General features: G+C 34.4%; 1 protein-coding gene and 1 pseudogene across 2 annotated transcripts; both read left to right on the top strand.

Annotated features, from left to right (window-relative positions):
* The first annotated feature begins 2,583 nt into the window (after window positions 1-2,583).
* Window positions 2,584-4,541, top strand: LOC145319325 (mannose-P-dolichol utilization defect 1 protein pseudogene; annotated as a pseudogene). The gene has a single exon (XR_013879808.1). The product of XR_013879808.1 is annotated as a mannose-P-dolichol utilization defect 1 protein pseudogene (transcript).
* A 2-nt stretch (window positions 4,542-4,543) lies between these two features.
* Window positions 4,544-16,644, top strand: LOC145319324 (carbohydrate sulfotransferase 11-like). The gene is made up of 12 exons (XM_080161403.1): window positions 4,544-4,771; window positions 5,436-5,473; window positions 6,484-6,566; window positions 7,486-7,590; window positions 8,002-8,058; window positions 8,470-8,564; window positions 8,813-8,911; window positions 9,309-9,398; window positions 9,982-10,063; window positions 11,093-11,145; window positions 13,496-13,602; window positions 15,072-16,644. Exons 1-12 carry the CDS (start codon window positions 4,683-4,685, stop codon window positions 15,218-15,220), a joined length of 1,047 nt encoding a protein of 348 aa, XP_080017529.1. The 5' UTR covers window positions 4,544-4,682; the 3' UTR covers window positions 15,221-16,644.
* Window positions 16,645-17,098: the final 454 nt, after the last annotated feature.

Raw genomic sequence — 17,098 nt, 5'->3', positions numbered from 1 at the left:
ATGGACGTACGGACATTTGGGTAATGATTATAGAGTTGCTACGCTTTCTAAATCGTACCTAACTACTACAGAAATCACCATGCAAAGTATGAAATTGATAGGACAATTCTAACATGCTTAAATTAACGAATAAAAGCTAACTATCTCGGACGGACGGACGGACGGACGTACGGACGGACCGACCCTAATTATAGAAAAGCTTCGCTTTTAAAAAGTGAGAGTGTGTGTAAGGGAGAGAAATGGGCAGTGAGGTTTTTGTTGTTGAATGTGGAATGTGTCCCAGCAAAACAGCTACGATCTAAATATTAATTGAGAAAACTGTAAAATTTATTAGTAAACATTATACTACAATATTGATTTATTTGATATATATATTTTATCCCGTGCTATGTTGTATTATTTGAAATTGTAATACTTTTATATTATAATAACTTTACTTTTTCTTTCTTATAAAGCTTTAGCTATTCGACAATATTACAGTCTTGCCATATTTTAAAAAAACTGTATTAAAAAAAATTAGCTAAAATGAGTGGATACTGCTAAAAGTTGATAAGAGTGAAATTTTTTTGGTTGAACTCGTATATTGGGTCACATAGGGGCACACACACACACACACACACACACACACACAAGCACACATACACACTGACAAATCGCCACACATACACACGAGCGCGCAAGCAACCATTAACCAAACGTGTAACACACACGCACACGCACTTTTAGTATTGACCTAACATTTTCAAAGCAGGAAGTCTTTTAGTTGCCATTAAAAGTGTTTGAATTCATCTTAATAATATAATCTATTTATTTAAAAAATACCATTTAATTACTAAAGTTTATTTAATTTAAAGACATTTTTAGGATAGATTAAGTGAAAAAGTGTTCTTTTATTGTGAAATATAAAAAGTTGAATAATGAGTATTTTTCAAACTAGTTTTTATTTTATTATCTTTTGACCTTATCAGCTCATTTTTAGTTTATTTTTCCGCATTTCTATGCATTTGTTATGACAAAATTTATCCATACACTAGCGGCTACGCCCCCAGAGGTTTCTAAGGGCACTTGTGTGTAGAGGGAGAGGGTATTTCTAGTAATTTAGTTTTTATGAGAAAAAAAATGAAGAAGAAAAATTCGAGGGGCGTGATTTTTACAGGGTTGATATCTTTTAGAAGGGTGGTTCTATCCTCACCTTTAATTATAAGAAGTTTCAATGTGACTAAGAACCATATAAGTCCACCGAGATCTTAAGCTACAGATAGACATCCTGTTACTTTTATATAAGGATAGCTTTATTTAGAAAAAGAAAAACTTTGAAAATACACTGTTTTTTTAGAGAAAGCAACTCAATAATAATTCGAAAAGCTCGTCCGTTAGTAAAAAACAGATTTGAAGAAATGTGATTTTCTCGGCTGCTTTTCAGATTAGTCGGCTGAAAATTGTTGTGTAGATTTCCTGCACCAGTGAGCAACCAGTGTATTGATTTTTTGATTGATTAGCCATAGTCTCTTAGGGTTTGGACCTAAGTAGTCATGGAGTAGGCTGAGACACTTTTGTCTAGCCACTAGGGCTATCAAGCTCCACGTTCAAGCACATTATGACTTGACCCGCTATCTCATGAGAGCTACTCATTATTACCTCACCCTCGCCGAGTATGGCAGGTGTCCCAAATTAAGTCACCGTAATGAATGACGCTCTCCGCAGAGAAGCTTGGGATAAGGGTAGTACTGATATTATGTACTTGACTATCAAGTATCCAAACTTACTCAATAATCCCCTTCTTACACAACCAGGGGAAGTTGCGTGAATGTATTCAACTGAGAATCGAGTTGTCACATGGGGACTAGAACTCGAACTCTCATCACCGTAACTCAGTGCGTTACCACTGAGCTACGACGCCCCTTATAGCAACCAGTGTATAATTTTACTTAGTCCGTCGGTACAAAAGACCTTCACATATTTTATGTAAAAAGCTTTTGTAACCTTTTTGCTCTATAAATGACTTTGTCCGTTTTTCCATTAATACTTATTTTTGTGCTTCTCAGCTTATTGGTGTTGTCATCCTTGATCCGCTCTTGTCATATATTATCGTCGGAAGAACATTCCGTTAGGGGATTCCTGGACCTTATACAAATTAAACATAAAAAAATAATCCTTGAGTTTATAGGAGCCCAGGAGGTAAGGGAGTTTGTGTGATGGACAACTGAAAGGTCTATGTACAAGTTTCTGAACTAAGGTCAAAACAATACTAACTATAATATATACATAGTCAGGCTTTAATAGGGTAGGTTAAAAGTGATAACAATAGGGAAGGAATCAAACAAAGACTACATTTTCAGATTTAGAGTGTGTAAAAATATGATGTAATACATTCCTTCCCCTTTTTTTCGGAGGGGGGGGGGAGAGGGATCACCCACAAAAATGCATCATTTTTAAAAGAATTAGGGCGGGTTAAGTACACTAATAGCAGATTCCTAACTTTTATGTATTTTGGGATATGAAATCAAACTTTATACAACATTCAAATCAAAATAGTTTCAACATTAGGAAATTTTTACAAGAAAATCATTATTAATCGGAGCAAAGCTAGCCTTCATTAGGTCTGTCCGCTAAATGAGGTAATGACCGGTTAAATTTTAAGACATATTGCTAAATGATTTATTTCTAAGTGATTATCTAGAATCCAAAATGGCTGGAAAACTTTTGGAAAAGAATGATATCATTGAACTCGTAAGAGATGGAGTCAAGCAATACAACCTCATGACCCCGCAGTGTTTTGAGAGCCTGGTTGTGCAGGGAGATCTTGGTAACATGGATTGTATGACGTCATTAATCAGCAAGGTGATGGGTCTAGGTATGGTTGTCTGCAGTAGTCTGGTTAAACTACCTCAGCTCTTTAAGATCATGTTTGGAGAAAGCGCCGAGGGGATTAGTTTCACTTCCGTCCTGTTAGAGTTGCTTGGCATCACTATAGCTGGCCTCTACAGTTATGCCATGAAGTTCCCCTTCTCTGCCTATGGTGAATCTGTTTTCCTTGCTGCCCAGACTGCCCTGATTGCCATGATGGTATTATGGTTTTCAACTGGAAGGTTTGCCGCCATTGTTTTTCTGGCTGTCTATTGCGCTGGTGTCTTCCTAGGTCTTGATCCTCATCTGTGCCCTGTAGAAGTATTGTGGTACGGTCAAGCCATCAACATCCCCATGATGGTTGTGGGCAAGTCTATGCAGATATGGGCCAACTTTAGCAACGGCCACACCGGTCAGCTGTCCGCCATAACAACCTTTCTTGTGGCCCTCGGCACTTGCGCTAGGATCTTCACCAGCATTATGGAGACAGGTGACGAAGCTGTTATTGTTACCTACATCGTGGCAAGTATTCTTCATTGTATGATTGCACTGCAGGTCATGTGGTACTGGTCGGAAACTAACAAGGCTCTGGCCAACAAGACCAAGACAGAGTAGTCAAACATCATCAATCTATACAATTATTTAGGCGTCATCCCTCAAAGTGCCTGGTTGAGCAGAGAATAACCCCCCCCCCCCCACATCCTGATTTGAATTAAATCGAAAATAAGAAGTTTAGGGTAGTGGATATTGGGTAGCCCCTTATGGTTGAGCCACTGCAGGTATTGGCATTAAAATTAGATATAGGAAAAATTTCTCTCCCCCCTTCCATAACTCGATAGGCACTTTGATGGAAGGCAAAATTATTTATCCCTGAAAAGAGGAATGTTTTCAACATGATTAGAAATACGTTTTTACCAATATTGTTCGCATTTTATATTTTTTGTCTGGGTTCCATACAAATTTTCGAAGCTAGCCTAGAAGTTTCCACCTAGCCTTGCATACATATAAAGTAAATGTAAGACTTAGGAAACTCCCAAGCTGGCCTAAGAAATTTTATTATATTTTAAAATTTTCCCCTGTCCTCTGAAGTCCGCAGCGTTGTCTCGAACCTATTGTATTATTTTTCATTTCTTTTGAATGTTAAAATCTTTGGTGTATTCTCAAATTGTCTTTTTAGTTATTCATTTTAGAAATAATCAATTTTGGCTGTGATAAATATTTTTTTTACAATTGCTCGATTGTTGACAATTTTTATATGTTTTTTTATGATATTATTAGTCACAAGAGCTTTTATAAAAATCATCAATAAAATTATAAAATTTTAATCATAGGGAAAAAGAATCTTGTTATTAATAATTTTATCTATTTCATATTATATCATTTATAATATTATAATTATATCATAAAAATATTATAAAAGTCTTAGAGACATAATAGTTGTTTCTCGCATCGTATTATAAACAGCTTTCTGTGGATATAGAATTCGGCACCTCGGGGCTTAAAAAATGCTTTTAATCCTATGATTGTACATTTTTATATTCGTAGAAAGCTGGATATAATACGATGCTAGACATAGATTTTTCGTATGGATGAGAACCGGTTCCTATCGAATGAATACGAGAAAAATTATTATCTAATATATGTTTTTATTTTAAATGTTTATTTGCTTAAAACTGCTATTTTAGAAAATGAAAAGAAAATGATATGATATGATGTAGTGAGAATGAAAAATATCCCAAAACCTGATCTAGAACTTAACGGTGTGCTAGTCTCAAGTGAAGAATTGTGCATAGGAGGACCTAGAATTGTAGAGAAGCTTTGCACACAGCCCCATCATGGAGATATTTAAAAAGTGTTTACATATAAAGAATTTTATAAAAACGTATTCACTATTATTTCTAGTTTATCTAGTTTGTCTAGTCAGGTAAGAGTTATTTAGCGAATCGTATTATAGACAGTTTTCCACGGATATTAAAATAAAAATTGTAAGATTAAAAATAGTTTTGTCAGCCCCGAGGGCGACTCGGGCTAAAAAACTGGTTTTAATCTTATGATTGTACATATTCGTAGAAAAATGGATAGAGTACGATGCTTTACATGATTTTCAGTATGAATAAGAACTGGTTCTAATCCACCGGATATTAAACGGTCTCGTATTTAGAATGGAAATTAGATTTTCACTCGCAAAGCGTGTTCTAAAAGCTTTGTTACCACGAATTATCAATTATACTCAGGACGGAAGGGTACTGTAAAATTTCACCTAGGAGTTAGGCATAGGAAAAAAACTAACATCCCAATAATTTTGTTTTATTTAAAAAATAATGGGAAATCTAAAAGCACCTTGATGCCCTTTCATATATAGTAGATATCAAAATCTTAAGCTACAGACAAAAATATACTGATAACCAAATATTTTACAGGTTTATTCGTTGGTTCAACATTCTAACCAATAACTTGATATTAAGAATGGATAATATTGTTTGTAATCATTTAGGATGTACTTGTTACTTGTACATCAATTTATCATCCATTGTTCTAACGCATACATAAAATCCGTTGATTTTAAAAATATTTTATTTTTATTTTAGTTTTAACTCCGACCTATCAGTGGATCCAGAAAATATAGGTAATACATTTTCCTTTCCATTATGGCTTCGAAACTTAACTGTAATGCATTAGTTAATAAATTCTGTTCTTTTCTAAACCGATTAATTTAACCATTTTATTTTGTTCTCCTAGGAATCAGTATTCCAAAAATCAGATCAATGGGATAATTATATCACATAAAAATTTGTTGTCAAATAAGTTAAAAATTAACATGTTTAAAATGAACGTACGGACATTCTGGTAACGATTATAGAGTTGTTGTGATTTCTAAATCGTACCTAACTATTAAATGAATCATCATGTGCAGTTTGAAATCGATAGAACAATTCTAACATGCCTAAAAAAGTTAACCATTCTGGTCGGACCAACCCTAATTATGGAGAAGCATCGCTTACAAAATCTAGCCCCTAAAGAAATCTTGCTCAGGGGCTGTTTATAATAAACTTTATGATGAATTAGTTTTGAAGTCTGTGGGCAATAAGTTTGAGGAAAAAGAACGTTTATTTAAAATGACTACATGATTTGTAAACCTTTTAAAAGAGAAACTTTTCTGTAATTAGGGTTAGTGCGTCCGTCCGTTCACAATGGTTAGCTCTTTTCGTTAATCTATACATGTTAGAATTGCCCTATTGATTTCAAGCTTTGCATGATAATTCCTTCAACAGCAAGGTAAGAATAAGAAAGCGTAGCGACTCCATAATCGTTAACCGGAAAGTCCGCACGTACATTCAAAGCTTTTTAATTTTTACCTCTCCCCCCCACCCCAGCCTATATAAAAAAGCTTGGACGTACTTGTCTACAGATTTATAAAATTGGTACTTTTACTTATAGAGGTTATTGAGCACTGATTTCCCCCCATTATTTTGAAAAATAAAAATTAGGAAAGGGGTAGCTTTCTTTCTATTCCTAACCCCTGCGTGGGGTCCTGCACTTCATCTGACCTTTAGTATAAACAAAGGGGGAGGGGTACTGTTCATTGATCAACAAGGCACTTTGAAGAAACTTGCCCTAACACTTTACTGTTTTCAGAGAAGTACCGAGCCGAGCTTACAGAATATGTTAGAAATAATATTCATACAATCAGAGATCAACAAAATGATAGAAAATTACATGTAAGTATAATATAATTTGTCCGTTATACTGTACGACAGTCACTGCTTTACTTGTTAATTCAGTCATGTTAGAATTTTCCTATTGATATGTTTCCTGTAATAGTTAAAAGTATGGCAACTCATTTATTATTAAAAGAAAGCCCGTTGGTCTATTTAAAATTTGTTAATTTTTTTATTCTTTTGTTACAATGTTTTATATAATACAAAGTAGAACGATGTCTGTCTGTTTGTTTGTCTGTTTGTAGCAAAGGATCTCGCTAACCGTTGAACCGATCGGGTTCTCCTTTATAGGGTAGCTTCTCATAAGTCCCGGGAAGGTATATTACTATTTTCTTGGGGGGTAGGACACCCCCAACCCCCCAAAAAATAAAAAATATCCCCCCCCAAAAAAATTTTTTTAAAATCTAAAATACGAAAAATTGGTTTGATCAAACCTCTTGGGGCAAAGCCCCTAGAGGCTAGGGGCGAAGCCGCTAGTGTTTTATATAACAAATGTAGACGTCTAGATAATAATCAAGAAAACTACCTGGATCCAGTGTAGAGGCCCTTTTTTGTCTGCTATCAAATTGCTTTCTGCTTTTTGTAGCGACTTGGCTGTGTTAATAATTGCGACGCTATTTGCCAATATTCAAAGACCCAATTGAAAGTCGTCACTGTGTCCACGGAGTGAGGACGTGAATTATTGAACCCCTACCCCCTTTATCATTTAATCTTAATTCATATAGGATACATTTATGTTATTTTTGGAATAATTCAATGACAATTGAGCACTTTAAGCGAAGCAACTCTATCATCAAATCCTAAATTGTATGTATGTCCGTTTTAAAAATCCTGTATTGAGACAGATTTAATATATGTTCGTTTGTCTTCTGACTGTTTTTTAAGCTTCACTGTTGTGTATGTTGTGATCCTTGTTTAGATCAAGAAAGTGTGTGAAGACTATGTGATTGACAAATCTAAAAAAGAGCTGAAACAAATATCTCAATCATTAGATTTGACTCCAAATGAGCTAGCAAAGTTAAAGGTATATATTTTTATTTAATTATCCCTATCTAAATGTTCTTTCTTTTGAAACTTTTAAAGAATTAAGCCACAACAAACTTAATTTATTAAAAATGGTTTATCGTCCTTATGGCCTCATATACAAGTCTTATTGGTTGTTTTCCTACCCCAAAAAAAAACTCCCTCCCCCTCCCTTATTTTAAATTTAAATTCAAGGAGGGGACGGGAGGGATTCTGTGGTCGTTATGCTCTATGAACGAAAGCACCTTTACATATCTTATTAATATTTAGTTATTGTTTCTAATAACATCTAAATCACCTAAAATGTTATTCTGTTGATGAGTTCTAATTTTATATAAATTAATTTAACCAACAATGCAAAATGAATATCATATTTCTTTAAATACTGTATTTACTATTATATTATTTTTAGACACCGAATTTTCCTTACATTTACCATGCAAAGGAACAGAATTTCGTTTGGTGTGGGGTAAGTTTAAAGATATTTATAATATTATATTTAAGCTTTCCTTACTATGTCCTTATGTCTGTCTGTATGTATGAAATGCATGTTTTCTTTGTTATGCAATACGCTTTTCTGTAGAATAGCTAATCTGAAAACTTTTTGTGTCCAATTAAAATAGATCTTAAAACATTATATTAAGATGGGATTCCATAGATTTCTCTTAGGAGGGTGGAGGTTATGACCCCCCCCCCCCCAAAAAAAAAGTAGTTCTCTGGAACTATATTATAAAACTTTATTGTACAGAAGAACTATATAGGTTCAGGGGTTACCAAGATCCTAAGAAACAGACAGACATCAAACTACTTTTATATAAGAATAAATCCTTCTTGCTGCGCTACTTCTGTACAATAATATATTGTTTCCCCCAATGTTCAGGTTCCCAAAGCTGGTTCATCCACCTGGACCTATAACCTGCTAAAGCTGGCTGGCACCGAAACCAACAATTCTACAAAAATTCATAAGATTCTCAGGTACCCTAAATACAAAAAATGGGCCAAATCTATAAAAATTAACTTTTCTAGCCTAGGATTTTGGGTTTTCTTTCATTGTATTTTGATTGGTTTTTCCCAACTAGCAGTGTCCAAATCTTTTAACCAATAATCTAAATCTACAGAAGGGGTAATTTTGTTTATCAATATAAGGGATGTATATTAGTTTATATCCATTTTCTCATTATCCCTAAAAGATCCCTGGAATTCTTATTCATTCTAATTTTTAGGGATTACTATCCGAAGCCGAAGAACAAATCAGTCTTTCGCGGAACCTTTAAATTCATGGTTGTTAGACATCCGTTTGAAAGAATATTGTCAGCTTACAGGTATGAAATCCTTATATAATTTAGTAGCATTAGTAACCACTAAGTAGATATGGATCTCCTTTACAGTGAAGATTCCCTAGGTTATGTACACGATCCTCACAAGAGAAATAGCACATAGAATATATGACCCCGCCATTATTAAAATTGGAGGGTCGCCCCACTTCAAGTTCACTCAAAGTAGTCATAGCCATCTATACCAAAATTTCAGCTTTGTATTTTAAGTAGCCGCAAAGAAAGAAAATCACGTTTCCCCTAAGCCACACAGACAGGCGGACGTACGGACATAGTGAGTAAAAAAGAAGCTTCGCTACTACTAGAAGGAGGATAACGGTTAATGTCCGTCCATGTAACATAACTAATGTACAAAATAAAAATGTAATTTTTAAAATTATTTTAGAGATAAATTGGAAGATTACTCTCGAGATAAAGAATACAGAGATGGATATTACTATGAACATTTTGGAAAATATATTGCTAAAAAATACAGGTATAGTCAATATTATAATCTCCCTATAGAAATTATGCATACTGCTGCTTTCCCTCAAATTTCATATTGAGTAGTGATACCCCACCATCCTATTTTTAAATGTATTGAAAATGGGTGGTTTTTTTTCTTAGGTGTAATCCTCCAGTGTCCTAACCATAGCAGGCTGATATAACCTGAACTTACTTAAAGTAATAAACAAACAAAACGAAAAATTATTTTTAATTTATTTTAAAATTAGAGGAAGAGAGGAGGTTATGTTTGCTATTTTTTGATAATATCTAGTTATTGGTTTGACTTTGATACATAAAAAAAATATTTTTGAAAATATTATGTTTAATTACCTAAATAAACAAATATTCGACAAAATTCTGTAAATTTTCCAAGAAACCAATTGATATCCGCTAGATTAGAAAATCATGTCTAACAACGTATTTCAGACATTTTTCCAGAAATATTAAAATAAAAATCATAAAATCAATAACAGTTTTGATCTTAATATTCTAATATCCGCGGAAAGCTGTCTATAATATAATGTGATAAATAACTTTTATAGGATTATTTTGATCTTTTGCTGATGTTTTAGAGACCCCACTGATGAGATAGAAAAAAAGGAACCAAGTTGGAGAGAGTTTATTGCTTATGTTATTGATACTCCCATTTCAAAGGTAAAATTAGTCAAAAAAATTTAGTAGCAAAGCTACTCTAGAATTTGAAATATATTTCCGTCTGCCTGTCGCAAGAAATGAAATAAGAAAAAAGTTGGAGAGAGTTTATTGCTTATGTTATTGATACTCCCATTTCAAAGGTAAAATTAGTCAAAAAAATTTAGTAGCAAAGCTACTCCAGAATTTGAAATATATTTCCGTCTGTCTGTCTGTAAGAAATGGATAAAAAATATTATTAAAAAATAAAGCTGAAATTTTTGTGAAGATGAGCATCCATTACACATAATTTAATTAGTTTTCAATCTGTCGGTCATGCTACAAAAAGACCTGTACATATCTTATATAAAAAGATTTCATAATTTTCCCTTTTTCGTCACGACTTTGCCTTTTTTGATTAAAATTTTGGAAAATGATTCAAGTCCCTCCACAGATTTTGACGTCATACGATAGAATAGCAAATGAGAGGCCAGTATACACTGTAATTGACCAAAGGTAAAATATATGCTGGCCTCTCATTGGTTATTTTATCGTATGACATCTAAATCTGTTGAGGGGCTTTAATCATCTTCAAATTTTGTTTAGCCTCCCAACATACCAGGGATGTTGTCATGACTGTTGAAATTAAGTCTAAAATTTTTAATTTCAATATTCGGATCCCAATATTCACAGAAAAGAGTCCATAAAACAATATATTAATACTTTTGGCTGTTTTTATATATAATTTTTTAATCTTTAATATAAAAGTAACAGAATGTCTAAGAGTCTATTTGTCTGTCTCGTTGTACCGAAGGATTTAGCTAACCGCTTCTTCTCTTCAATGTAGCTTCTCATAGGTCCTTGGAAGGTTATTTAGAAATCACCCCTAGAAACTAATGACCCCCCTCCAACATTTTTTTCCTTTTTACTTTAAAACTAAATTAGAAATGGGGAGGGGGGTGAAGACTTCCCTCAAGTGCCCCTAGAGGCATATCCGGACGTAACCGTTAGTTATAATACGACAGAAAAAATAATTATTAACAAACATTTCAGTTTGACAAGCACTGGATCCCAATATGGACTCTTTGCTCTCCTTGCAATATCAAGTAAGTACCCAGGGATCTCAAGGGATACTCCTTGCAATATCAAGTAAGTACCCAGGGATCTCAAGGGATACTCCTTGCAATATCAGGTAAGTACCCAGGGATCTCAAGGGATACTCCTTGCAATATCAAGTAAGTACCCAGGGATCTCAAGGGATACTCCTTGCAATATCAAGTAAGTACCCAGGGATCTCAAGGGATACTCCTTGCAATATCAAGTAAGTATCCAGGGATCTCAAGAGACAAGACAATGGATTAGAAATGTGTATACAAATATATATATAACAAACGTGGATATCATGGCAGGGGGAAAAATGTCGTCAATTGGTAATTTACTTTAGACAGTAGGAGGGAAAGGAGTTGGGGAATTCGTTATTTTATCCAGCTACAAGTTTCACTTAACAATAGTCAGTGGCGTGCGAAGCACTTTGTCTAGGGGGGGGCATTTTGAAGATTTTATAAAATTTTGCCCCCCCCTAAATCAAAGTGCCCCGGGGGGGCACTTTGCTCTAGGGGGGGGCATTTTGATTATATATACTAATTTTAAAAAAGGGCGTTTTAAGGGGTGGGATTATTTGATTATGGGCCTTCTAGTCCTTATCCCTTCTTCCCCAACCCTTCCCCCATCCCTATTTCCCATTTATATCCCCCTCTCTTTCCCACCCCCATCTCTTCTTCCCCATCACTTCTTCACCATCCCTTCTCCCCCATCCCCTCTCCCCACCCTGCAATGACCGAAGGGAAGGGAGCTAAAAAGCATCTTCGAAAAAAAAGTACAGAAGATAATTTAACCTTCCCCCCCCCCCCCCACCACAAAACATTTTTATGGGTGGAAGGGGATGTTATAAAATCTCAGAAGGAAGGATGAATAACCCCATAAAAAAAAATTTGGGGGGGGGGAGATAAAACACTCATTTTGGAGATAATTTACCAAAAATTAACCTAATATGTAAAACTGATTATAAATGTTTCTTTATTGTATGACAACAAGGATGACAAGCTTTTTTTGGGGGGGAGGTAGAAAATTTTTAAGGGGGTGGTAATTCGTTTTTTGGGGGGGGGGGGTAAAATGGCGCGCAGAACGCGCCGCAAATTTTGTTAACCCCCCCCCCCAAAAAAAATTTTTACCCCGGGGGTTAAATTTGCTTGGGGGGGTAAATACCCCCTCCTAAATGGTTGGGGGTGCCTACAGCACTCCCAGGGTAGGGGTAAATTTTAAATGGGGAGGGTAAAATGAAAGAAAAAAATTTGGGGGTGCCTACGGCACCCCCAAAATCGTTTGGGGGGGGGGGGTAATCGCCCCATTACCCCCCCCCCTTGGACGTCTATGATGACAACATCTTTAAGTAGCAAAGCACAAAAAATCATTAATAAGAATACAGACAAGTAGATTTAAAGAGCATCTGTTGAAATAAATATTTATTTTAGACACAAATCCTTTTTCCTGTGTGTTGTGTGATGACAGTCAAAGTAAATTACATACTGGATGCTCGAAATACTAATTGTAATCTATATAAGGGGTAATTTTGTGTATCATCATTGGGGATGTACAAAATTTCTTTGGTAAAAAGTTTATACCATACAAAATAAATACTTCCTCTTACCTGGTTTGTTATGTTCAGTGAAAAAAGATTATAACCTAATTTCTACACTAATTAACAAATTTGGTAATGTTAAATGAATAGTAACTGTCTGTTTGGCGCGAAGCGCCAAAAAATTTTTTTTTGAGTATTTCTTGATCTTTTTTTTGGAAACTGGGATAGTTTTGCTTTTTGTAGGGTAGGGGGCAAAAAGGGGCATTTTTATTGACCAGGGGGGGCAAAATGGGGCATTTTTCAACATTTAGGGAGGGGGAAGGGGGGGCGGTGGCTAGGGGGGGGGCAGGGGGGGGCGTTTTGGTCGCTAGGGGGGGGCGATTGCCCCAAATGCCCCCTTCGGTTCGCACGCCACTGACAATAGTAAATGATAATCTGGTTCTTGTAATAATAAATCTATCAATAAATGTACCCAAAGTTTTTGGAGCAAGGAATAAGATAACGTCGTTCTGATACTTTCGTTACGAGTGAAAAATCACGGAACCTCCTCTTCAAACACATTATGTTCAATATAAAGTACGTAGCAAGGCTTTTTTGTCTGAAAACAAAAGATCTTGAAAATTGCTGGTCAGAATGAATTTAAATCTTTAGTGAAGCTTTATACATTTCTTTAAGTGGCTTTAAGCTATTTCCCCGACATCGCCTAGATGCTATGGGCGCAGCCTCTAGTATATGTATCATTTATCACAATTAATTTGATTTGATGGGATGATTAACATCTACAAAAATCCTAATTATGAGAAATCTATGAAAAACAGGTACAACGTGATAGCAAAGATGGAAAGCTTTGCAGTGGACACCCAGTTTATCCTGGAGGAAGGAGGTCTGGATGATGAACTACAGGTGGAATGGAAGCATCATACAGGTATACAATTCATTTCCTGTCCTCCATTTCAATTTTTTTCTGTTTCCCGGCACCACGAAATCTTACTTTCACTCCTCCCCCCCACCCTCTGAATATGGTAAATTTGACATATCAGCTCAACAATTGGTCAAATAGTCCAAAATATTCAAAATTTTAAAGTTTTAGAAGAAACAAGGATGAAAACATCCATAAAAGCGAAGCACTGAAACGGTAGGACAAACGGACATTAACACTTGTATAGTGTCAGAACTGAATAATCAGAATATAAATGAAGAGTCGAAGCAAAATTTTAAGTAAATTTGTTGAAAAACTGCTTGATACAGGATAATGTGACACACAGAAAACTGTCCCGAATTTGTATTAATTTTGAGGAACAAGACTCCAGTTACGTCATATTTTTCTTTCCCGAAAAAGGGAAGGGGAAAAGAAAAAAAGGGAAGGGGGGAAGAAAAAAGAGATGGGAGAAAAGGGGGTTTTCCCCATCTCTTTTGAAGAGATTTTCTTCCCCTCTTCCCTTTTTCGGGAAAGAAAAATATGACGTCACTGGAGTCTTGTTCCTCAAAATTAATACGAATTCGGGACAGTTTTCTGTGTGTCGGATAATGTTTATGGACATACTTACAATTTTATGACTTGATTATAGAGTTGCTTCGCTTATAATATTGTACTTTGTTGTCCCAGGAATCAATATACCAACAAACAGATCAATCGAATAATTAGATCACATAAAAATTTGTTGTTTAAATAAGTAGAAAAATCAACATGTTTAAAATGAACGTACGGACATTCTGGTAATGATTATAGAGTTGCTACGCTTTCTAAATCTTACCTAACTACTACAGGAATCACCATACAAAGTTTGAAATCGAAAGGACAATTTTAACTTGCCTAAATTAACGAAAAAAAACTATCTGTCTTAGACGGACGGACCGACCCTAATTATAGAAAAGCTTCGCTTCTAAAAAGACTTACATAATTACTAGCAACTACGCCACTAGCTTTTAGGGGAAATATTATATTTCGAAAAAAATAGACAAAACTTGCAAGGGCTTAAAGCTTCCCTGAAATGGAGAATCAATTAACTAGTGAGATCTTAATGGACAAACAAAAGTATTTCATGTAAGAATTTTTCAGTATGGCTTAGAATCGGTTTTTATCCAGCGGATATTAATCGAATTTTGAACCATACTGGAGTTTAAGGATAATCTCAGAAAACGCTCACCTTAAAAAAACCACTTATCTCAGAAAGCGTCTAACGTAAAAAACCGAAGCTGTTTATAGTGCCTATAAAAATGACGTCATACGTTCCTCCCATTGGTCAATTAAAAGGTATACTGGCCTGTTATTGGTAATTTAGTCTGCATTGGTATTTGTCTATCATTGGTCATTTGTATTGTATGACGTCATTTTTCATAGGCACTATGAAAATCTTCTAATAAACGCCAATAATAGCCAAGTGTAATGTTCAGGAACAGGCCAGAGCGGCGATTTACAGCGGGAATATTATGGGCAGCTATCTCAGGCAGAAATGAAGAAAGTCTACAACAAATATAAACTTGATTTTGAGCTGTATGGATATGACCCACAAATATATTATGATCTGGCTTTTGATGCTTAAGTATTAAACGATTAATTCATTACATACTCAATGATGATAAACAAAATTAAATCTTCTGTAGATTAAGATTATTGATTGAAAAGAAAATTATGAAGCCAACAAATAAGAAAACATCATTACAAAACTTTAGGTACAATTGTATGTAATTAACAGTTCATTGTCTCCTCCGTCTCTGTGCTTAGGATATAAGTTATTTATCCCATCGTATTAAAGACAGCTTTCTACGAATAGGAAAATGAAAATGTAAGAAATTAATTCTAGTTTTGTTAGCACAAAGGGGACGATGGTCTGGGCCAACAGAATATTGATTTTATGATTTTTATTTCATTTACTAGAAAATTGTCTATAACACAAAATATTTTTTCTAATTATGGCTCAATACCGGTTCTAATCCATCGGATATTAATCGGTTAGAAAGCCAGACTGAAAAACAAATACTGTTAAAAAGGTTTCATACAGTTATTACGAGCAGAGCTACTCTATAACTAAAACTGTATATTTGTCTGAAGAAAATTATCTTTGATTTCCATTTTTATTGTAAAGTTTTTTTTAAATATGTGATTTATGTACAATACCTGCTACTTTACTTATATTAATGTAATGATTATGAATATAATTGTTCTTATATTGTTTTATTGTACAAAATCGATTTAATAATTTAGTTTAATTTAGCCATCAAAAGACAATAAAAAACATAAACTTTCATATTGAAAGAATGGTTAACAATAGCATCGTATTATAGACAATTTTCCGCAGATAGTAAAATAAAAATTAATCCTTTGATTATTTATTTTACTGTCCGCGGAAAATTGTCTACAATACGATATGACATATGATGTTTCAGTATTGTTCAAAACTGGTTCTAATCATCGGTTTCGAGGCTATACTGATCAATAAAATCCACACAAATAACTTTAAAACTCAATCATTAAATGAAACTAAACTTTTGACTTCGATGTTTATATTTAATACCTTTATTGTTTTTTTTATTTAGTTTTAAATTAATAATTTTTGTTTTAATGTACGTAAAAATTGTATATATTTTGTAAATAGTCAAAATTTTGGAGAAAGTTGCTAAAACGAATTTCTGGGAAGGTTTTAAACTATCTTTAAGGGGGGGGGGGGGGTTCAACTTTTAAAATGAGATGAGGTCGACTTTTCCCCCTCCTACCTTAAGAACCCCTAGAGGCTTCTAGGGGGCGTAGCCTCTAGTTTTTAAAACAGTAATACATACATTGTCGTTTTAAATACGATAAATTAACCTTCTTTGCCCATCTAACTTGATCCAAAATATTTATTAAGCTGTAACAATGATTCAAAGCTGTGACATTTAGATACTTAGTTGTATAGAAATAAATTTGTTTCATTCATTTACATTCCATGTTATTAATGATTTTAAGTATCAAATAAAATTACATTTTTTATGCTTTTTTTTTCTTAATGCAGGGTTTGGCAGTCGGCTGCTTTTAAAACAAACGACTAAGTTGTTTTGAAAAGGTCATACCTTACCTGAACGGTTACAAAAAAAACAAGGATGAAAACATCCATAAAGAGCGCAGGGACCAAGTGGGTGGGCATGTTTAGTTGGTTTGTCCAAGTAAAACTGAACATTTGCTCTAACTATTCCGTTTTTCCTTTTATTTTTTTTTTTGTGCTTCGTTTTTTATAGATGTTGTCATCCTTGTTTAAAAGAAAATATATTTGTAAATTGCTAGTCAAACAGAAATATTACGACTATATTTTTAGTAGCGAAGCTACTCTATAATTTACTTTGTCTGTCCGTCCGTCAGTCCGTAACGAGGAAACGTGATTTTCTCGGCTCCTATTTAAGATAGACAGCAGAAATTTTTAGTGAGAAATCCTATGACATATGCTCAT

This window comes from Acartia tonsa, chromosome 5 (assembly GCF_053477335.1).
Source record: "Acartia tonsa isolate MP-2025a chromosome 5, ASM5347733v1, whole genome shotgun sequence".
Taxonomy (NCBI): Eukaryota; Metazoa; Arthropoda; class Copepoda; order Calanoida; family Acartiidae; genus Acartia; species Acartia tonsa.
Note: the sequence above shows the minus strand (reverse complement) of the source record. Positions and strands in the feature narration are given on the sequence as shown.

Coding starts and splice junctions, on each gene's coding strand:
- LOC145319324 (XM_080161403.1), top strand. CDS start 4,683: ATGGAGATATTTAAAAAGTGTTTACATATAAAGAATTTTATAAAAACG. Junction 8,912..9,308: donor AGAATATTGTCAGCTTACAG/GTATGAAATCCT, acceptor AAATTATTTTAG/AGATAAATTGGAAGATTACT. Junction 10,064..11,092: donor TTGATACTCCCATTTCAAAG/GTAAAATTAGTC, acceptor CAAACATTTCAG/TTTGACAAGCACTGGATCCC.